General features: G+C 40.7%; 1 protein-coding gene across 1 annotated transcript in view; it reads right to left on the bottom strand.

Moving 5' to 3' along the window:
• The window catches only part of PTPRG (protein tyrosine phosphatase receptor type G), a 408,233-nt gene that overhangs the window by 297,039 nt on the left and 87,514 nt on the right, over positions 1-23,680 (bottom strand). The window contains exon 2 of the mRNA XM_074879020.1: positions 19,751-19,855. Within this exon, the coding sequence (XP_074735121.1) occupies positions 19,751-19,855 (105 nt within the window). The remainder of the gene's footprint in view (positions 1-19,750; positions 19,856-23,680) is intronic.

Genomic DNA, 23,680 nt, shown 5'->3' with positions numbered 1-23,680 from the left:
TGACTGCAAAATTTGAGGCCACAAATTTATTCCATATAAGTAGGATTTCAACCAGAATCCACAGAAATTTTTCCAAATTTAAATGCTTCTGTTCTGTAGCAAAAAACACCTCCCAAGACTGTATTTGGCTGGAAAAAAAGGTGTCCTCAGCACAGTTAACAGCATCAGCATGAGAGTCTAATCTCTGTATCATGCTAAATATTTTCTTTTTTGAAGTGATAAAAATCCAACTGTCGACAATTGCTTGATCTGACGTAATGCCTGGGGAAGGCTAATCAAAAGGAAGTCTTATAGGTTCCCCCTACTTAAATCCACCCACCCGAATAAGCACAAGTTAGAATTTTTATGAGGTAGAAAAGACTCTGCTGTCATAGCCCAGTGTTAATTGGCACAAAGGTTTAAGAATACCTTTTAGTGTTACTGAACTGCTTTGATTTCAAGACTTACGAGCTGAATTTTCTTGTTTCTTTATAATCCTGCCTTAACTATCACTGAGTTTAAGTGAGAAAGGAGCTTGGACAGATCTACATCAGTGTTCACTCATGCCAGACTGTTGCATTTTCATCCCAAACAGGTTTTGAAAAAAATTCCGATTGAGGGCAGGAGTACCAGGGGGACCATAGGGAATGCTAATCCCCTGTTCAGCTCTTGTGGGAGCAACAGGTGATGATTAGTCATCGGCCACCAAGTCAACAGCCTCTTATTTTCTTCTCTGACTTTTCCAGACAAAGTGAGGGGAGACGGGGAATAAAAATCTCATCCCTTTCCCCTCCCCTCTCTGGGTTTGTACACCAGATGCAATGACACAGACAGCATGCACTTGAGGCCTCTGCAGGACCATCTCCCAGGACACTTCCCAACTGCTGTGTGAAGTAGTAACATTCACAATTCAGCGGTAAAATAAGCCAAATAAAATAAAAGAAGATGCAGCTCTGGTTTACTTCCATCTCCCAGTTTTGTTCCAGTGGTCCTTTATCTCATGCCTCGAGCCTTATAGCATTTCATTTACTTGTGTTAAACACTCCTTTGCTGCTTCAGTTCCCAGCCAGGGTACTTCAAAGTTTGGATGTCCTCTATCTTCATCAGGTGAAAATATTACCATCAAGACTGCAGAATATAAATCACCCCAGGTCTCCATCTTCTACTGAAAAACAAAACCCAAAATGCAAAAGCAGAGGTACGTGCTACACCCAGGTGTGTGCTTCTGTAGATATGAACTGGCTTCAGAAGAGGTGATGAAACCCCAGATTAACCTTGCACTACAATATGAACGGGAGGAAATGTCACTGCTTGAGGACAGACAGATGTTTTGCAGATTATCTGGGAAACTGTCAGTGATGGATAAAGAACCATATTTCACATGTAACACTCAGTTTCAAGATCTATCTTGGTTTTTTTCCTTTTACATTTTCATGCACATATATACATTTTATATTATAAAATTCCCTCGGAAATAACGAATGAGCTAGTGCCACTTCACCTGATCCTCACATCTATGACTAATCAACGCAAGATTCAAGCCATCTCTAGGACTAAGAATAGAATTTGTAATTTTCATAAAATTACTTCCTGTGAGATCTCATTTTATTTTTTTTAAGCTTGAAGTATCTGATGAAAGGAGTTTAGGGGTCATGCTTCATACCATTTACCTCGTAGCTTTCAGTTTGTTTCAATTTGATTTTATTTATACACTGAAAGGGACAGATTTTCTTCCTCATTTTCATAGAGCTGCCTTTACTAAATAAACCAAGATCCCAGTTCTGCCAACCTTGCTTATCAAGTTAGAGCCAAGTGTAATAAAATGGCCATTGGACAAAGATTTTAACAAGGTACCCAAACACAGTCACTTCCATAATATTATATTACGCTCCACTAATACCCTTCTCCCAATATTTTCTCAAAAACTTATTTAAGCCATAAAGCCTTGCGAAGATTGTCCACGTTTTACAACACACAGTACATAAACTTTAATCTTATTTTACCTTTTCCTTTGTAAGTACTCACACAGCTTCCAGTGTCTAGTAAATATTATGTCTTGTCACAGATAACCAGCCATTCAACTAATTGGAGATTTCTATTAAGATTTCTCCTAAATTCTCCCTTCCAGTAGCATTTATTCATCCAAATTCATCTCCCTGAAAATGAAGTCCTACACTTTCTCTGTATTATCAATTTCTGTAGGAGATATTGGTATCATTTTGGATTAAACAAGCAAAAAAGCTTTAAGTCTGCAGAATTTATTCATACTGTAAGGTCTTGAAAGTGCCTTCTTAAGCCATTGAAGACAAAACTCTCAATCTATTTTAGTGCTGTGGAATACATATTCTTCTTTTCTATCAGTTGTCCCTGATTTAACATCCATATTCAGTAAAAAAAGCCAACAGGTATCACTGACTATTAGGAGAAAAACTATCAAAGGAGGAACTTCATTTAAATTAATTTATAATGCATTTCCTATATAAAAATGTCAATATTTAGTTCTTTATCAGAGCATTAAACACAGAAAACCTCATTTCACATTCATACAGGTTTGTTCATGAGTCACCTGTACAACAAGAAACGAGATAAGGTGAGCACAAAACTAAACAAACATGCTTTCACCGGCTGTCTATCCAGTGACTGCCATCCACCGTGGCAGTGTTACATTATACCTGTGTCAATTCTATCAACACTAATTAATCTAACAGTAACCTTCTCCTGAATTCTCCCTTCAGTATTTTAAAGGTAACCGTTATCTCATAAATCAAAATCCTTGTCTGATTGTCCTGGAGGTCTGTATGTAATAAAATTCAGCTTACAGAAGTTGCCTGTGGGAGATGCTTCTTCCTTTATCTGTCCTTTTTGTAAGTGAAGCCGGACTCAGTTTCTGACAGTTCAATCTGTGTGCCATCTAAGCCTACAGTCTAACAGTTTCATATGAATCATGTGGAGTTTCAACTTGGGGTTTTGGGTTTTTGCCCACTTCCACGTAGCGGAGGGAGTGAAATACTCCTAGAGCACATCTTGACATGGTCCCACAGCCCAGCCTACCGTAAAACAATCTCTATCAGCACACATTGGCAGACTGCACAGGTTTAAATCACATCAGGAAGCAGTCAGGACAGGTGGCTGCAAAAAATACAGGCATCCAGGGAGCCAAAACCTGACTTTTTGGAACTGATTTTGTTTAAGAAGCTTTCCCTGTCAGCCTCCAGGCAAAGTAGCTCACTTGAGAAACACCTCTCAGACACTGGCTGGCAGGACACTATCATATTGTTTCCAGTACTTTGGGTTTAAAACCATACAGGAATGGCATTTATAGGTTCATTGATTAAAAATAATTTTCCCTTCACTTAGGGAGACAATGTCTTTGCATCAAGATAATGGGATCTAATGTCTAAATAGTCAGCAATATATCCTTTTGCGAAAGTGAGTTTTGGGGAGAAAGGGCACAATTATTCTAAAAAGTGTTTGCAGGAGGGACTGAACAGTGTAACTAGCTGGAGTTTTCTGCCTTGTTATGGATATTAAAGGAACAAAAATGTGTGGAGGCAAGGAAGTTGAGGATTGATGAGAACAGATAATGAGACCCAAGTCTATCACCTTTAGTTGAAGTCTGACCTAGCCTGAAAAGGAGCAGAAAGCAGAACTGCCATGTGTTGGGAAACGGAGGTCACCTCAGCTGATTCCGCTAAGTATCCTCACCCCAAAAGACATCAGTAAGGCCCAGGATGAAGTCTGGTCTGACTCTCTGCCAGATATGAAACCTCCAATTAGGACAGGGACCTTCTGATGGGGCTACGCAGGTGACACTTGGACTGCACATGTGGTATGGAGAAAAGATTCCCACACCCATTTTTTCTTTTTCCAAACTTGGCAAAAATCCTTCTTTGCACAAGTGCAAGTGTCGGAATGGGTGCCCCCCTGCTTCACAGCATCGCTGCTCTCCCAGCATGGGTAAGTTCAGCCAGAAGCACATCATCATATTATTTATTCATGCAAACACTCAACAGCAAGAGGTCACAGGAGTTTAGATCCTACAGAAATGAGACTCTGCCTGTATATAGCCACTGGCATGAGGGGGTGTATTTGCTTTTCCCCAGACAAGCCAGAGGATGTTGATAAGGGTGAGAAGCTTTTCCAGGGACAATAGGAAGATTGGGTGTTTTGTTTTTATTTTTTAAAGACCTGAACTATGCAAAACCTCAAGAGTGATTTAACAAACAGAGAGTTTCTAAGAGCCAAGCAGTGCCCAAAAAATGCTTTTAGATAAAGGTATTAAAGTTCAGTGATTCGCAAAATATGGATAGATTATTCTAACCTGCGCTTCTACAAGGGAGCTATGAAGTATTTTGGAACTTAAAATTAAAAACAAAAAACCCCACAAACACACCCCAAAGCTATTGCAACATCTTATAAAAAAGCTAAACAGGTTGTGAATGCAAAAGCAGTCCTGCCCTGCCTGCAGAACCACCCCAACTCTTCCCACATCCACAGACCTAACGCTAACAGGCAAGTAGCATCCTCCTGCCTCCTCTGCAGCTTCAATAAACACTGCACTGTGAGAATAACAGTTTCTGCTCCCACTAGCTAAAGCCTCACTGATTAGGAAATACACAAAGCACCTGCCGCCCTGGGTAGATCAGACAAGTGTGCTACCACATACAAAAGTAGCCTGTGTCTTGAAAGGGATGAAGCACATCCACAAACCCTGATTTCAATTCTAGTCTCAGCTTTCTCAGTCTTCTGGATGGCTCAAGGCAGATAATGGCTTTCTTTTCTCCCTTACAGTGATGGCGGGGCAATAATCTCTGGCCTTACAAAAGTGCTACAAGTAAGGATATCTTAGACATTCCCTCAATGAAGTCAAAATTAAACAGAACAAATGCACAAGCCACTGTGAGCTCAGTGTGATTTTTATGGCCCAGAATCTACCTGAAGATTTGATGGTAAGAAACAAATATTTTCCTTGTGAAGAAGCACACTGGAAACAAAAGTAATGGATGCACTAAAGATGTTTAAAACAGCATTATTTCTGTGTTCTGGGTTAATCAGGCCCATACAACTTGGTACAAAATTTATCATCTAGGACTGTAGTAATAAAGTCTCACTTGGAGGCTGCATCTCTGCTTGGCATAGGCCCAGGCATGCACACTATGTCAGATTGCTGAAAAACCGTGGGGAAGAAACAGAAATAGTCATCTTCCCTACCCAAGAGCCTCAGGCATTCTCTCCATCACACCAAACAAGGAGACACAACATCTCCCGTCACAACTTTGCTGGATTTAGTGTAGGTACAAGACATTTTTCTGTGTTCTTTCAGTCATGTAGCAACTAAGAGTTTCATTACAGTAACATATCAAATTTCCATCAGAATTAGCTTTATTTGCTCTTAGTTCTTGTTCCCAAAAGACACACTAGATACTAAAATAGATAAGACTGGTCTAAAATAAAACATTAACTCTTATTGACTGAATAATTTTCTCATTGACAGTGAAACAAATGCAGACTACGTAAAGTTGAACAGTAATGACTTTTCTGTAAAACTTCTAGTAAATGAATATTGGTGCTGTTAATTGCTATTAATTCTAGCTTAGTTATAATTTGTAGTAGCGGCAGTTATAGTACTTTTTACCAAAAATACATCAAACTCAGACATGCTCTGTTTCCTATTAGTGTCATCTCTCGTAGAGCTGGGGGCACACACAGACTGGAGGCATCTGTTACACACTGAACAGGGCACCGCATGCTTCTCCGGTTCAGGCAGCCTGTACGCAGGGGTAGGCTGCCAAGGAAAAAAACCCCACATTTCAGTATCACTGTGCCTCTTATCCCCTTTCAAGCTCCACTGAGGATGCCAGAATACCCTTGTCTTTGCACGTCAGGAACATGAGGAAGACGAGACAGCTCTTGGTTATCATACTGGTAACAAAATATTTGGAAGCACAGAGGAGTATTCATCCTTTCTTTGTTTCTTCTTCTCGTCATGAGCAAGACTAGACATAGGCTAGTCCCAACTCTACACAGTAATTTAAAATCAATATAATCACAGTGAACTTTGTCACCTCTGCTTCAGCTGAGTAGGTTTTTCATTTGGGTCCCTTGCCATTTTTCTCCCTGAAAATAAGTTCTTCAGTTTTTAGTCTGCCTTGAAATGAAATAAAGCCATCCTTGGCTTCAACGCAGCATGTAAGCAGTCTCTCAAGAAATGCAAGACAGAGCAAACTTCCATCATCTGGACATCCCTACATTCAAACACAGTGATTTCCATTAAATATTTAGGACTCAAATATTTATATCCAGTCAACTAAACCAAGCATTACTTATCCTCCAGGGAATTCTTACCCTCACTCAACACAGAAGAGAGGACCAAACTGCATTTCCTGTACTTACTAATAACACAGTAACACCTAAGGCTATAAAGAAATCCTTCCCACTGGATGCAAAGACCTTGGAAGCAAAAATACAAATCTAGTATAAAAGAAGATCTTGTTGCTAACCAACATAAACAAATGACTGTCTCTGCCCCAAGGAGCTTACAGTGGAAGCTCCAACAGACAGTAAAACATGGGGAAAAAAAGGAAAGGTAAACGATGTAGACCTTTTCTACAGATGTACCCTCACTCTAGCAATTAACAAGTCTGACAGGCTACAGAGTAATGCCCCAGGAAAGGAACGGTTACTAGTACAAGAAGATCCCACCACCAGACCATTGCTGTAGGTCCTAGTGGGGGGATTTACAGCTAGCATTTTGTACAGAAGAAATCACCAGCTAGACTTTGTTAATCGTGTTATCATGCGCACTAATTCATATATCTCTCCTACAGCAAAACCTTTTTATTACAGAATTTCAAAAGCCAATACTTGAATTTTAAACTTTAATATGAACTTACATTTTAAAACATTAAATTATCCAGCGAAGCGGACGTGAATGTAAAAAAAAAAAAGGCCATTTCCTCCATCATTTCATTAAATTTGAAAGTACTTATTTATTTTAATAAGTCAAGATGTCCATATGCCAGGAAATTAACAACGAAGAATGTTAAATATGCCCAGTATCACTTAAAAGCCTATGGAGTACTATGCATTTTCAAAAATAGCATAACTCAGCAAAACTACTTTCACAGCAGTTACTTTTGTTACAGTTTCCAATAGTACTTTGGGGAAAACAGCTGAAAATGTTTACCATACTCTGCACTTCAGTTCATACAGAAATCATAAGATGCAATGTTGAATCACATGTCCAGGCATCACAGCACAACCACCTTCCCTAATTTAAGGTTTTCTGTTAATGCCAAACAGATGCTTGTCTACCATGAGCTCTTCCAAGGGCTTCTGTGCAGACCTCCTTCACTGGCACGTATGACCAAGACCATAGATGGCCTCAAACAGAAAGGTTGCAGGGACTTGGACTGTCTCCTCACAACAGTTATACTTCACTTAGCACAACAGGACAGAATTATGACTAATATTTTGATCACTTGAACTACCCAGATGCGCTCCAATCTTAAGAACCCATCTGCTGAAATTGCAGGGACTTCCATGCAGAAGAGGGACTTAACTGGCATGTACTCTGAAAAGCTACTCATGAGAGCTTGCAATTTTGAATAGGGGCCCGTAATAGATTGGCCTAGTTTCCTAAAGAAACAACTTATGCATTTGAGCCTTCTATTGCATCTGGTCTACCAATTCCCTTTCCCTCCCCCACCACTTTCAAACCTGCTGGCTAACTGACCAAATCTGAGAGCAATGGGTGATCTTACAGATACAGTTTTGCGAAGTGCAGCTGTCACAACACGGGGAACTGTGGCAGGGCAAACTACTGAAGGCCACAAAAGCAACTCAAAGCTTCTTTGGCATTAGGAGACTTTTCACAGGAATATGAAGCACTTCGCTGCTCAGTTCTGGGTTTTTTAACAGCAGAGAAAGGGAAGGCTTCTCCAGCTCATAGTCCTCACCTCGTTACACCCTGCTTCAGCCATTCATGCATTTAACACCAAGCCATCTCTCAGATGGTTTGTACAAATTTAAGGTAGAGGTAACTTTTCCGTGTTTGCACTGAGAGCAATTAAGTCCTGCAGACATCTGGGAAGCCCTTGTGCAATATAAACAGTAACTGAACTACATACAGCCAACCCTTCTTTACAAAAGTCACGTCCAATCCTCTCTGCAAACTTACCTTCACATAGCAAATCCCCTTCCTCAGAGATCAGCATATGATAATACTGTATCATGCAGATACAGTGTCTCAATTTCATGTCTCCAGCAACAGAAATATAAATTAAAAACATGATCTGAAGTGCCGCAGAAGCTTCCAAGTTGGAATCTATCTGAAAAGTTCACGTCACCTCTGGTTAGGAGCAGACTAGCATCTGGCATGTAAAATGGCTTTTCATACCCCAAGGGGCCAGAAGGCTTCTGCAGCAGCCTGAGCCCAGCAGCCTGAGACACACCACCACACCTCCGGAGCAAAAGACAGCATGTAAAACTGAACGTGAAGTGATCTAAACTCTCCATGACTTCACTGCTGTCATTACCTCAGGGTAAATCTTATTTCTGTACTTGAGAAGTATATTCTCACAAACACAAAGCAAACCACGTAACATTCAGTTCTTCATTCTGAGGGGGTCCACTTACGGTTTGTTCATACAGGAGCTCAGCATGTGGGGCTGACCTCAGTGCTCAAGGTCCAGATGATGTGAAATACAGCAAAGGAGTCCTGTGAGGTCCTGATCCAGCATGCTGCAAAAGCACATGGTCAACATTCAAGGGACCTTTGTCACCTCAGCTCTAGCTGTGAGCGTATTACGGGTGAGTTGGGAAGGAAACAGGAAACATTGTTTCACTGTTCCACATAGGAAAAGCAACAGAAACTGCAGTCCACATGCCAATACTCATCACCTTCAGGCATTCAATTGAAGGAATGTTTCCTCTTTTGTTTGTTTCTAAGGAAATTTATACATGAAGACAGTTGAGAAAGTCTCGGAAGTGAGTCAGAAATAAAAAAAACCCATGTGAAACAGCTCCTCCTGAGCCTTCTGGCAGCTGGACAACTTTGCTGTTGGCCTGAATGCTCTAATTACAGCAAGGTAAAAAAAGGCAGTTTGGGCCAGCTTTAGAGACCTCCATTCAGCCCTCTGCTCTGCCATGCTTAGGTAATCTGAGACATGGCACCCAGCCTCGCTGCGCTCTCCTAGTCTTTACAGCTGCGATCACAGCACGACCTGACCTTATAGCAGCTATGCTGGGGTAGGTGTATATCTGCGTACATGCCTGCAGGGCTGTAATCCTGCAGTAGTGTGGAGTAACATGCATGAACTAAGACTGCATTCAAAGGGAAATGTAGAGGAAGAAGGGTTTATTTCAGCCTCGAGTAGAACAGACTGGCTTAGGTTAAACCCAGCAGTATTGTCTGGAAGACAACAGGCAGGATTTTCTTTGAGATGGAGAAAGATAGAAGGCCCGATACTCATGGCAGCAAAGACTCCTTCGGTGGAAGAGTTGCTTGCTGGTCATATCAGTTCACTTAAGTATTTTTAAAGCAGTTACATGTCTCGTCCTACTGAGGGTTCAACCATAAGGACTCCGTGAGTCAGCAATGCCCACCAGTCCTTACTATGTCAGCTCAAGTTGCAATCTTCATACCTCTGCAACAGGGACATAGGGCTCCTAATTCTTCATGAGTGAAATCAGTCATCTCACTAACTGTCCTGAAAGCATTATCAACTCACAGTCCCACTCATCCCACAACTGGGCAGTGCTAAGAGATGGGAGTGGGTGGGAAAACACACTTAGGAAACATTCATTCCGGGTTCAATTGAATTAAACCCACTTGCTTTCCTAGCTCTACAAAAACAGAAGCTTGATACTCAGGTTCTCAAAAAGGCTTGACATTACTTTCATACTGCAGAGCAACATACCTCTTAAATAAATCATTCCAGTGCCAATAGCCTCTCTCGGATAGGAAGGGTACAAAGATGACCCTTAAGAGTTCAGAGGAGAGTTAAAAACATTTCCAGAAAATAATTCAAGTGCTGTTTAAAGATGTAATTTATATGCACAGCTCTGCACTCCATTGCAGGATTTCATATTTATTTAATTTGATGGTTAAAAGTGTGCCTATCCAACTCTTTGGGCAAATGCAGTCCTTAATAAAAAACTTTGTAATTTAGAGCCAAACGTTCAGTGTACTGAATAGGAAAAGAATGTCTTCTTACTCAAGCCCAACATTGTCCCAAGCCTACTGGAAAAAAACAAAGAGAGCACCAAACAGACCAAGAGCTTCAACAAAGCAGCCAGCAAAGGGAGAAGTTCAGTTTGCTGCTGAAGGAAAAATTAAGCTCCATAGCTGGATCACCTCCAGGAAGGCCTCCTGTTAGCTCAGGAGCTTCACACCACCTGTGCTACTGACATGGTCTCCCCAAGAAGAGGCAGTCTCCAAGGCAACCAAGATCTCTTCAATTAGCATTTGATAAGGTTGGATGTGTGGCCTAAGAAATAGCGCACAGCACTGGGACTTGGGCTGAATTTCCAACTCTGCTGTATGCTGCGTGGGGTGTATCAAAGAAGTTACTAAAACTTCAGTTCCCACCATGTAAACACATCCACCTCAGACATATTACAAGAATTAGAACTCCCTCAACTGCTCAGCACTCATACCCTGGAAGGGTTCAAGGCCAGGCTGGACAGGGCTTTGAGCAACCTGGTCTAGTGGAAGGTGTCCCTGCCCATGGCAGGGGGGTTGGGACTAGGTGATCTTTAAGGTCCCTTCCAACCCAAACCATCCTATGATATGACGCTGCAGTACCAAAGGACACCTCAGAACATACATAGGTGAGACTCTTTAATTTTACCTTTCTCTAATTGGCACGTGACATTCAACATAGAAGCAGTGCATGGCACCCACGGCGGACAGGGCCCCGCTGGCCGCTGACAAGGCACCGGGTGGGAAAGCCCTGCTAGCAGCACCACAACACTGCTGCTGCTCACTCCTCCCTTTGCCAGGGAACCCAGTGGGACAGATGTACTCTTCCTGCAGGCAGGGGCTGCTTTTTCCAAGGATCATGATTAAAAACTGCAAGTCTTCAATGCCACATGCTGCAAGATGGAGACACTTCCTTAGAAAGAGGAAAGATGGGACAATTCCCAGGGCACAGATATTGAAAAGAAGATTATCTTTTGAACAGCGTCTGGAATGACACAAAGCAGCCGCTCGACATTGCAAAAATAATGGCAATAATTCTCTATCTACTGCATCAACTGCAGTACTGGTCTTGCTCAGCCCTTTCATACAAAGACTCCACTTATATCCTTCAACTAGAATTCTGATTCATCCTTGATTATTTCATGCCTGGACTATTGCAATAATGTTTGTGCCAAGCTACTTTAAATCCACAACACTACAAGGCTATTCAGAGCTTCCCTGCTTGCTTTGTTTCCCACTGCAGTATCCTTGCTGTTCACATACTTTTTTCCCCATTGTTAATTCTCCTATATGCGTTCAGTTACATATGAAATCAAGATTGGAAGTTCAATGTATTACTGCAATCATTCAAGAACCTCAAGGCAACAGCAGACTCCAACCTTCTGTGTGTTCTCCAGTCCATTTGCTGAGCTTGTATTACAGCTGCTACCCAAATACTTCATCTTTCTGTTGTCTGTTTGAAATATAGGCATTTCACATGGCTTTATGTCTAAAGAGCTTGAAATATTTTATACTGTTTCTTATTTCAATGCCTAGAAATCGGCTAAATTGACAACTTTTTGCTGCACTTCAGTACACTTTCAGTTTTATGAAACAGTGCACTGGTTGTTGTCATTCCAGAGGTTTTCTACAAATGTCCCAGTGTTCACATTGAAAGAAAACGCAACAAAAAGCACAGTACATTTAAAGAAGCAAGAGGTCCCCCCTTCCCTGCAAAAGCAGCTCTTTGTGCTTCCTCATTTTAGCATAGCTAGCCAGAGCTGTGATTGCAGCAGTGCAAAGCAAAAATACTTTGATGCACTATTGGAACAACTGGATCTGAAGCTCTGAAGATTTCATCTAGCATCTGTTATAGATATTTTATACTTTTGTGCTGTGGTAGGGAAAAACGTCATGAAAGAACGAAAGTTTAGGGAACGTCTGGTTCTTTGTACCTCTTATATTTAAGCTTCTCAAAGCTGTTCATCTGCCAATGGCCTATCTACTCAAAAACAGTAAAGAAAAAATTCAGAGCATTCAAAAAATAAGAGATTTGCTTTAATGTATTTAAGTCATGAAAAACAATCAACTTCCAGAAAGAACCTTGCCAAAAAAAGAAAAAAGGCAATTTCACCATAACCATGTCCAACATTTAAAAATTCAGTCAACCATTTCATTATAGACTGGATACCAGGATTGACTATGACAGTACTTGGAATAAACCGTAAGCGTGGCACACAAGAAAAGGTGGCAAGAAGAAAGAGTAAACAGTATTAATGGTATTCAATAAGGAAATCGTGTCTGTGTCTAAGTAGAAACTAAATTACTATCTGAGGTTTTCTTAGCAGATTATTTAGAAACTTGCCAATAGACAAACAAAGTAAATGACAAGACTCTCAATCAGAGCTGTGTTCCCCAGCAAAATGGCTTAGTAAAAATGATACAGACTACTTGGACTGCTTCTGGCAAGGCTGGCTCTCCTTAGAGAACTGCTGATGTTAAATACTCAACACAAACATGTGATTGTGAATTCTTTATTCACGCTAGCTTATGGTTAGGAAGATATATCCTGTTCTCAGGGACAGGAACTTGAAAACTTGCTGCTAGAGTCTCATAGCAAAACCAAAAGATAATATTTTGTATTTGTTACTTCACAATGCAGAATAGCTGAAGATAGATAAAAAGCATTCTTGACATCCTCCTAGTAAGTGCACATTTTGATACAGATTCTGCAGACAAGTATGTGTCTAGTGCACGTTCGTACAGTGCCTAGCTCACGGACATGAAGGCTCATGACCCAGTACCGTCAGAATACAAACAATCAAAATGTACAGATGGTACTTCCAGTTTATTTGAGAAAACACACAGCAGTATACCACTCGCTTTAGCTGTGCACATTAAAAATCTGGGTTCATGTTTAGACAGTAACAACAAACTCTCAAGCTATGGTTTTTCATGTTTCTGTTATGAAAGAGTGTAGCATTGATTTCTGGAACAACTGTTACTCTAACAAGATTGCACATGGAAATGAATGCATCACAGCTGGTTTTAGCAGGGTTCAGTGAAAACTACCATTCATCTCTGATGAACGCAGATAAAATATTCAAAGCTCAGTTTACTGATCAGATCAGATATTAATGGGAATATTTTGCCTAGTTCTCTCAGCTTAGTTCCTCTTCAGAATGTCAGCTTAAAAGCGTGAGGAAAGGAGAGAGCCAGAACCTGCTCATTTTGACCATCTTGCATTTAACAGAGATGAGTACTCTTACAGTGGAATGATAACTGTGCACACAGTATGCCAGAGTTTTGGTCAATATCAAGATTTATTATTCTGAAGGACAGAAAGAGTGAAATACTGACCACAGCAAATAGGCCATTAGTTACCTCTCAGTTCAATAAGTCTTGATGCTTTCCTTACTATGTGCTGATTATTTCCTGTCCAATTCACATTAGCAGCTTATTTAATGAGAACAATCTAAGCAAAGAGAGAAATTCACACATTTACAAAGGACATCACCAAGTTACATTTCATCACAGTTAACAACATTTGCTGTTCTTTCAGGAAATAACCTTTACTGATCTTTCCTGTTTTAATGCCAGCAATTGCTTTTGAGAAGAACACTCAATTCTCGAATTCACCACTGGTTGTATTTTAAATAATAGCATCTTAAGGGACAGCAATAACTGCCTAAGTGTTGTAGGACAAAGCATTCACACACTGATAGTGTCCACTAGCATGACAGCATAGCTGCAGTTAATGAACACTTTTTCCCACTCACAGGGTCATCCCTACTCTTGTGAAGCCTATTTTTCTTCTATTAACTTCTACTAATGTTCATGGCAGTTGCCGAGAATCTTAGAGAGAAACGATCCAAGATTTTAGACAGAAAAAACGTCAGTAAGAACACGCATAAAGAACAGAAGCATCATAAGCAGTGCTAATAATTTCACACAGAAAATGGGAGTTCCAAGGTACAAAGAGGAAAGAGATGCCTTGAACACTCCATAAGATTAAAGAGAAAAAACAACTGTATGCATTTTCTACTTAGGGTTCTCTTTACAAAGCCATAGTTAAATAAACAAGTAAAAAGAACATGTATACATCTTTGGCCAGTGTCTGCTTTTTTGTTCTCTGATGAGCTGAAATGACTTTGATTACTTAAAAGAGAGTATTCCCTGAATGAGTCAGCCTGCAACACTGAGGATGATCAGCAGAACAGGCATCAAGAGAACAGGGTACACCAGTCCCTCAGCTCAACTGGGAAACTCCAGTGACAAAAGCACCATCACTTACAACATCCCGCCCCAGAACAGTACAGCCTCCCATTCCATACCCATTGATCACACACGTTAATACTAGGCGTAATTAGACATCACATCTTATATCTGAGGACTCCAAGAGGAGTTTCCCAATTTGAGTCACAGAGTAAGGAGCAGTATTTCCCCCATAGTCACTTCTGGTTTTCCAGTCTCATGCAATAACTGCCACATTAATTTTACATAACAGTTTTTCAGAAAAAAAAAAAAAGATATGAGTAGGTATAGGCCCTTCAGAGCTACTATCACTTAAAATACAAGCATCCGCGTCGGCATTTCATAAAGTCCTGACCCTCTTGCTACCCATTTTTTGGGCTACTGCAAGGCAAAATAGGGTCTGCTCAGGTCACCTGCAAAGTGTTCTCAGCACTGATAGATGCAACACTTGACATTGAGAGGTATCTTTAAGTGTCTGGAATACTATGCTCTGTGAAGCAGCATACATTACACAAGGGAGGGTCAGTCAGAAAGCCCTGGATCTGGTAGAGGTTTCAACTGCATATTTCTGTAGGATTTCTTTTCAGGTTTTGTTTTGTTTTTAAAAACAGCTGATATATTTACAACAATATTTCCACATTGGTGACAAGGCACCTGAACTACTATCAGACACTATTATGGGTATTAGAAACATATTGAGTTCTGTGGCAATTATAAGGAGGTGCTAAAAATCATTTCAAACTTGTCCGTTCAGTGGTTAGCCTCACAGAAAAGATCACTGTGAAAAGCAAAGACTGCATTGAAGCACATTCAGGATCCACACCTACTTCTTGCATTGACTGTGCTGCGCCTATTCCACATTCCTGTTACACTGCAAGCAATGTGGCCAGTCGCAGTTTAGGAAGTCTTTGGCAAACTGTAAGACACGATCATGGAATAAATACTTTGCCAAAACATACACTAATACACACACGCAGAGAAATCCCCCTAGAAATGTAGTTTGAGCTTCCTGAAAAATCCTAAAAAGAACATCTAGGAGATCTCAACCTCTGTTCAGTCTTGCAGTTCCTATTTAAAGACAAGTTAGTCTTCTGTTTTCAGTGTTTGCTCACTTCTGAATTTGGTTTAAAGAGCTGCTAGCGTAGACTTAACGAAGTTTCTTCTGAAAGGCTGATTGTGTTTCCTTCTGTCTTTTTGACAGAACCCATTTAAAATGGGCCTTCTTCATTTAATTATCTAGTCTTTATTTTTGCGAGTTTTATTTCTGAACCGCAATAAATGTTAGAATTGTGTCTGTAGACAACAGGCTTATTTTATAAAGCATAAAAATCCTTTCCTTTACAATCAGTGAAGCGAGAGCTCTGTGGTGCAGGCTCTGCAGCTTTGTCCAGGGCACAAGCAGTATAACCACAGGGTCCTGTGGCAGGGATATTTAGGTATGTTAGTATCTTATACAAATGTTAAGAGACCCAAGGGTTGTCTGACTCCTGATCAATAATTGAAATTGATCCTTTCTAAACTCTTGTGCCTGGGAAGAGCAGTATTAGCAGGCAGTACATGGTAACGCTACAGATCACTCATGAAACCAGGAAAATTCCTCATCTCCAGAGTTTAAACCAGCTCCTGGACCATTCAGCCTCCACAGGAGCATGGAGCAGCAGAAGGGTTTCCTCTAGAAGCACTTTAGAGGACAGATACATCCTGTGGGAGATGAAGACTTGAGGGCTCTCTGCAACACGGCTGTGCCCTTTTTCCACACTCAGGCAGGAAAACCACAACAGGCTGGCTGCTTTCAGACCTCTCCACCCCCACCTCAGGATTTATTACAGAACACTTAAGCCCCAAAATACAAAAGCTCTGCAAGCAGGCAGGCACAGCCATAATCACAGAAAGGCCTCTGCTGCTATAAATCAGTACAGCTCAATTGAAATGAATATAAAGCCATAGTTCTGCCTAATGCAGGCCCAGCAGAGATACGGGTGCGCTGGTCAATACCGGGGTTCAACAGATGGCTGTCCACTGATGGCTGGCAGAAGCTGTCCTGGTCTTACTTACTCCAGTTGGCAAATTCCCTTAGAAGAAACCTCAGATTCACCAGCGCACAGTCTAGCATAACTTTCTTCCCTGCCCGTAATTGCTGGGGCTGGGCCAGCAGATGCTGTACAACTAACGGGAGGGGAGCTGGCCTAACCATTTGAGGATAGGGAAGGAAAGCAGCCTACCAGATAATGTCTGTAAAAGAGCTTGGAAACCATTGACACAGGCTAATTGCTTACTGCAGAGTAAAGTTTCCAGTCTCTGTAGGCTCATTTGATGTAAACTTCCTAGTCATGTCCAAAACCCTACCCGCAGGACAAACATTGTTAGTACATAAACTGCTTAGCCAAGCCCTGCTCAGGGTTCCTGGGACATATTCTGGGGAATGAGGAAGCAAGGAAAAAGAAACAGACAACATGATCATCCTCCTCACTGTGCTCAGCTAGAAACAAACATCTGTCTGGCATCTGGGCTCTGCCACCCACCATTTATTCCCATCTTCATCCTAAACATAAGTTAGGCATTTTCATTACCTCTGGTCCCCTCAGTGAACAAATATGGACAAAAGACATCAGATAAGAGAGGCTGAACTGGCTGAAAATCCTGCATAGAGCTAGAAGAAACCAAGTGAGGGGGGAAAAGACAGAGAAACTCTTACATATAAAAAGCCATGACAAAGCAGCAGCCTACAGAAACATCCAATTTCTAACCAAGCACGTGCTCCTTTCCCTGCCTAATTGCTCATCTTCATTTCCTCCCTTTCTTGGGGAGAATCTGGCAATACCGAGACTCCTGCAGGACATCACATCAACCCTGGAAAATGCCTTTAGAAATAACCATGTCTTTCCCAACTTTCTACTTGCCTTTTCCTTTTCCCTCTCAGACACAACCTAAATTGTTGCCCACATCTCGGCATTAACATTTAGCCTGTGGCCCTGCCCCTCCTGCTCCCAGATACAATGTGGGGCTCAGCGGAGCAGAGCTGCTCCTCCTTGCAAGCAGAGACCACAGCGTGGCTCAGGAGGACACCACATCTCCATCCACTTCCAGGATAGGCTTGCTCAGACGCAGTGTACGCACAACCCAAACAGCCAGGGCACGCAGTACCTGAGCTCTTTGCTCACACCTGTATTTCATGTCACAAAAGCTTTGGCGAAGACCCCAGTTCTGCAGCTGGAATACACGGTCCCAAACCACATCCCCCTGGAACAGCATTTCAAGACACTGTTCAAACAGTAGCCTGACAAAGCATCCTGAAAAAACGGTATTATATCCTCTACTGGTTTCTTGACAAGTGCTGGTAAATATATCATTTCCACCTTTTCCATCTCCTAATTTACTCCTTTTATCAGCAATAGTGACAAAAGTATTCTAATTAGATAGCGCTAATCAGGTAGAATGGCATGTGATTGACAGTTGAGAAGTCACTATCTGTTCTCTGAAAAACAGATTGGCTATTTTCCTCATAGAGGCAGAAGATTTATCAATAGACAAAAGGATGCAAAACCCTAAAAGGTATGGTATAATTACACATCAGGACTATACATTTTATTTTGACATAAATCTAAAAGGATTTGTGGGTGGCAAAAGCTGTTTTGGAGGGGTGAACAAGTGTTATTATTCATCAAGAAAGAACACCACCATGACAAAAATAAAATTAGGAAAATTGCCTATGCATAAACTGGTGTGTGGTGGATTTGGGGGTTTTTTGTTGCTTTGTTTGTTTGTTTTGTGGTGTGTCATTTCCTCCATTTTTTTTTTAAACCAGGACTGGTTTTAAAAAAAAAAAAAGTCCAGTAACTCAAGCGAAGACTTTTGATGCATATGACAACAGAATAATTCCACTAGCATTTTACCTTTTTTAGAACATTTTAATTTAGCTACCTGCAATGGATATTCCAAACACATTTTTCAGTAACAGAAACAAAATAAGCTTGCCAAGTGGCACTTAACTTGTAATATTTTACACAAGACAGCAGATAGGAACAGGCCATTCATTCCAACATACACATTTTTCCTCCATTTCCTTATTTCTACACTTTATGAGTTTGGGGGCTTAAAATCTAAGAAAGATATTTTAAGCTGCAATACGGAAGTACATCTTGTGGAAATATTTGTCTGCCTGATAATCTCAACATTTAACAAAAAGTGGTCATTAGTCCTATGCTACTAAAATGTTTAGATTTATTTTACTTGCATGACCTCATTTGCAAATGAGGTAGCTTGTGTTTTGAGATCTAACAGAGAAAACTTGTGACATCTGGTATTTTGTGTGTTAACGGAAAAAGATTAAGCCTACCTATAATCATTAACTTCCAATGAAACTTATGTTCTGTATAAAAGAGAGGAGTTGGCAGTCAAAAATTAACATTTGCCTGTTTATCTGGTATCGGTATTCAGACTTCTTAGAAAGTATTATTTTTCCTTCAGCTAAAACTAGGCCTGCACAACATTCTTCTTGGACAAGCACCAAATGTTTGAAATATATTTCAGATCTTCTAAAAAAGCACGCACAAGTTCATTATGATGCTTGAAATCTTCATTAAAAAACTTTCTAGATATTAGACATTTTTCCATAGCGTCAACATAGCTATTAACATGACTTCAAGCTGTTGGGTTTTTTTTAATAACTTCAAATACAGACCTGGAATTTTCTAGACCTGAACCAATTGTCAAACCATACATCAAAGACATCATTCTGAAGTATATTTTTATTTGTGGCATTTCAAAATTGTGCAGACACATCAGGTTTTCCATAAGACCTAAGAGCAGTTGGACAAACAATGAAATACCCTCCCAATATTCTACCTTCTCGGCATCACACATCCTGGTGTGATGCTGCACTGACAGGTCTTGTCATTATACACCACCACAAAAATACATGCACATGAGAAATAATTGTAAAATTTCTAGGGTTTTTTTATCTCCATGTATATATGGATGCTCACAGTCTTCCTAGAAGGCTCAACAGGATAAGCAAATGGTGAGCTTGGGAATGCACTGGTTGTACAGGAAAAGTAAAGAAAAATTTGTGGGAGTACGCTTTTTTAAGGGTATGTTATTAAACCGAAAGACTACTGAGAGAAAGAGCAAAGTAATAAGGCCAATTCTGCAGGTAAATGGCAGGAAGGCAAGAAAGGAGAGTATGTGTGCAGAGGGAGTTTGCAAGGAAGTCAGTAGGAGAAAATACACTGTAAAACTCATTTAAACTATTTCTGAGCATAGCAACAAAAAGAAAGTAAACAAATTGATTTTGGAGATATTTTATATTTCAGTCCTCTGAAGATGTTAACTCACCCGAGTATGCCCAGTAAGGATCCCCTGAAGCCTTTCGCCTCCGTATCTGCACAGAACTACCATGTCTGTTGTCATGCAGAGAGCCAACATAACCTTCGGTCAGAGCTGGGAAGAGAAGAAGCAGGAATCGTTAGGGAATTGGTATTTACTCCCTGGAGTTTACACAGTGAAGCTTACATCTTTGCTGAGCAGGGACTACAAACTTCGCATTGCTCAGACAAAAAAAAAAAATATTAACAGGTATGTTCCTCAGCCATGAAACCCCACCATCCAAAGATGATTCACAGAAGCCAGGACTAGCTGATGCTATTATTCTGATCTGGCACATGCCTGTATAACTCCAGTAATTTCCATAAGGAAATTCTGATATACACAAGCAAACAAGTATGAGCCATGACATATGACCAAACTTTCTCTGTCTAGACCCAAAAGATACCTTACTTTGCTAGTGACTACCAAACTACTAATTGTACTTCAACACAAAACTTATCAAGATCCTTAAAAGAATACAGATGCAAGCACGTGGAATATGCCAGTATGGTGTTACCCTGGTTAACATAACTGCACCTATTTTAGACCACATCTGGAAATCCCACATAGAACACTTTCAGAGGGGACCAAATGAATCTCCTCCGCATACAGCCTGCAGACCTGAGCCCACAGCACACTGGGTAACAGTCTCAACACGAGCAAGGCTCGAGTAACATCACCTCATGTGATTCACTCAAGCAAGGCAGACATGCAGCACTGTCTTCTAGCCAGAGGAAGGTCTGACTATGTCAGACAAAATACCCCACATGCAATACCAATGCCTTACGACACGGAAGGGAGAGGCCACTAAAGAAATCTGTGTAAAACCTTACAAGCTAGAAGGAATTAAATTCATCAACCAAAACGGAAAAGAACACATCCTACACTGCATCCCAGGACTTTTCTTCTAGACCTCAAACAATTATTTTTTTTCCTTGTAAAGGAATGTATAGTTTCCAGGAGGACATGGGTTGTTCGGGGTTTTTATTTGCAAATTTTGCTTATTGTTTCTATGCATTTGACTGAACCAAACTGGAGGTGTGTGAATTCACAAATACCAGTAAAAAGCCTGTAATAAATTCAACTACCTTCCTCAGAGCACCACAGCTGAAAACGTTTGTGCTATAATAAACCCACACAAACAAAAAAACCCTTAGAATCACAGACATGGAACATGAAGAACAAGTATGCACCAAGTGGCTCTATGGAAATTTAAGTCCAACTGACCCAAACCACTTATTTGATCAGTAAGAAACTAGCTGAATATTTCATATTAAAACTTTAGAAAACCACGTAAAGCACAGCCTGTATGCAGTCACCAAGCACTGTACTCCCTTCTACTCCCAGGCCAATTACAGCACGCTATTGAACATCAGACACCAGTAACTCAGAATTTGGCTTTCTTTCCCTTTAGAAAAGCTTCTGGGTGACACCCACTTTGTACCACAACAGCGGAGAGCATGCTGTGTCCGAGGGCTATCCGTGTATGCTAAATGCCTCTATAAACAACCCTAGCTCTGCAACGTGGATCATGGATTTCTGCAGTTTTTGGAATCCTGAAGTGGAAGGAAAAGTCATGCAATCCCAGGAAACGTATTACAGGTTCACCCCTGCCAAATTTTCTCTTGTGCAAGCAAAGGTACTAATTGTGCAATTTATTATGAGCCTCTGATTTGAATGAGTTTTCCAGATTTCTTGGCAACTTTCGAAATGCTAATTCACTCCAGGCTGCAAACTAGAAATGCTGGAACACATCATGCCACCAGGATTTATAGGCAACACTATATCACATACCTTGTTTTCCTCTTCTGATTTACCCTAATATGTCTACCTGGCTGGGAGGCAGCAGGCACTCATTTCAACAGGAAGAAGCAGGTAAAGGGATGTGGAGACCCAAACCCTCTTAGCAAAGCAAAAAAAAAAACCACCTGAGTAAAGATCAGAGACCATGAAAACCTCAAGGAAAGGAACATAGAAATAACCTAGATGGATGGCTAAAAGGCCTGTAAGAAAAAAGTGGCCTGATTATTCACTTTAAAATCACATCTGCTGAGAAATACACATTAAGTCCCTCCTTATTACAAAATCAAAGACAACAGCAGCTTTCTTCCAAGCATCCTCCACATCGAGGAGGCAAATAGTTGTGGGGTTTTTTTGCACAGAAAAACCGATTCCTGCAAGCAGAAGGAAGATTTCACCCTGCCTCCTCCAAGGAATAAGCTACTCCTGCAGATATCTGCTCAGTGAGCCCTTCTGTGTGCCTTACCATCAGAAGAAAGAAACTATGTCTAAATAATCTGTATTTGTTGAAGGTAAAAAGGCTCTGAGTCAGTGAGAAACATCTGAAGTTGTAAAACCCTTTGTACTCCTAGCTTGAACCATCAAAAAGCCACATGGCAACCATGGTATGGCTATGAATCATACCATTGATTTTCAGTATCCTCTGTGCAGAAAATTAAATTATGCAAATCCAAGCCTTTATGAATGCCTAACTTTAATGTGAAATTGAACATTTGCTTCAGTCAGCATCTTATTTATGCAATTAAAAACCTGACATTCTTGTGAAAATATGCAGTTTTAGTTTTCTGCATAGACACTTAATAGATTTGTACATTTCTCTATAGTTATAAATGGTGAAGAGCCATGCTCTACACAAATTTATTTCCAGCAAAAAGGATGTTAGAAACCAAGAGGGGAGCTCAAGTATTTGTCAAGAGAACTGTGGGAAGGAACTTGCTGGTTATACCGCTAAAAATCTTCTGTAGGACTGAAAACGAAACAAATTGGAACATCTTGTTCCAAATAAACTGCTGCATCACTGTTAGGCAGCCCAACATTAATGTCAGTAGTCCCCTTACAAACGTGCAATATTTCAGTAGTCATTAGCAATTTAGAGACGATATATGTTTACTGGATAGCTGCAGAAACTCTGGGAAAAGGATGACAGGTCAAGATCTCTGGCCATGCTGTGAACTGGAAAGGTAATGGTCTGTCTCTATCAAAAATCATGACATCACCTTCTTCCCTAAGCTGGCTCAGTTCCCCAGCCTGTTCACAGTACGGCCACACATTTCTGCATGGGGTCACACAAACACTCCCAAGAAAACACTGTGGGAACAAATATCTATTGTTGGCAATATCTTGTACTGCTAAAGTCATCAGGAAACCACAGACTCAATCTCATGGTGCTTTTGTTCTGTGGTGTCAACTGGGGTCAATGGACTCTCTCATACTGGAGAGGTGCAGGGTACAGAACAGAGCCTACAGTGGCTTTTCAACAGAAGTTTGGAAGAGACAAAGCATTCAAGCCAACTTATTTCAAAAAATTAAGTACTTCATGTATCAAAACCATCTCATGTTTCAGGCAGAATCATTAATTTTTCCAGATTTTGGGGGCAGCTGGGGATGTACCTTCCCACCAAAACAACTTGACACCACCAATGAAACTAACAGGCATCTCAGTGTTACTGAATCTGCTTCTCTCACTGAAAATATATACAGCTAAAATATTTTCTTCAGCTCTAGCCATGAGAGTACACTTACTCGTTTTTGTGAAATCCTCCAATGCCACAGTTTCAGAAGGTATGCATGCAAATAAGTGACTCAAACTCAACTGACATCTTCCAGTGTTTCTAACATCTGAACAAATCTCAGAGAAAATATTTAAGAAAGTTCAGTTATATTAGCACCAATCGCTACAGGTTTCCACAGGTTTTTTTTCAGCTGGGACATAGTTAACAGCTCAAGAACAGAACACAGCCAAGTGGTTTCCTGCTCCACTCCTGTAGATTTGGATGCTGGAGAAAAGCCAGCAATTAGACGGGCTGGCCCATCACAGAGCTAACACGGGGAGGCTCCTCTCTTCTGGGAACCCTGGAAAAGTTGGGGAAGTGGAAATTA

The sequence above is a fragment of the Strix uralensis genome, chromosome 10 (genome assembly GCF_047716275.1).
Source record: "Strix uralensis isolate ZFMK-TIS-50842 chromosome 10, bStrUra1, whole genome shotgun sequence".
Classification (NCBI taxonomy): Eukaryota; Metazoa; Chordata; class Aves; order Strigiformes; family Strigidae; genus Strix; species Strix uralensis.
The sequence above is the reverse complement of the archived record's forward strand: the minus strand, read 5'-3'. Positions and strand labels throughout refer to the sequence as shown.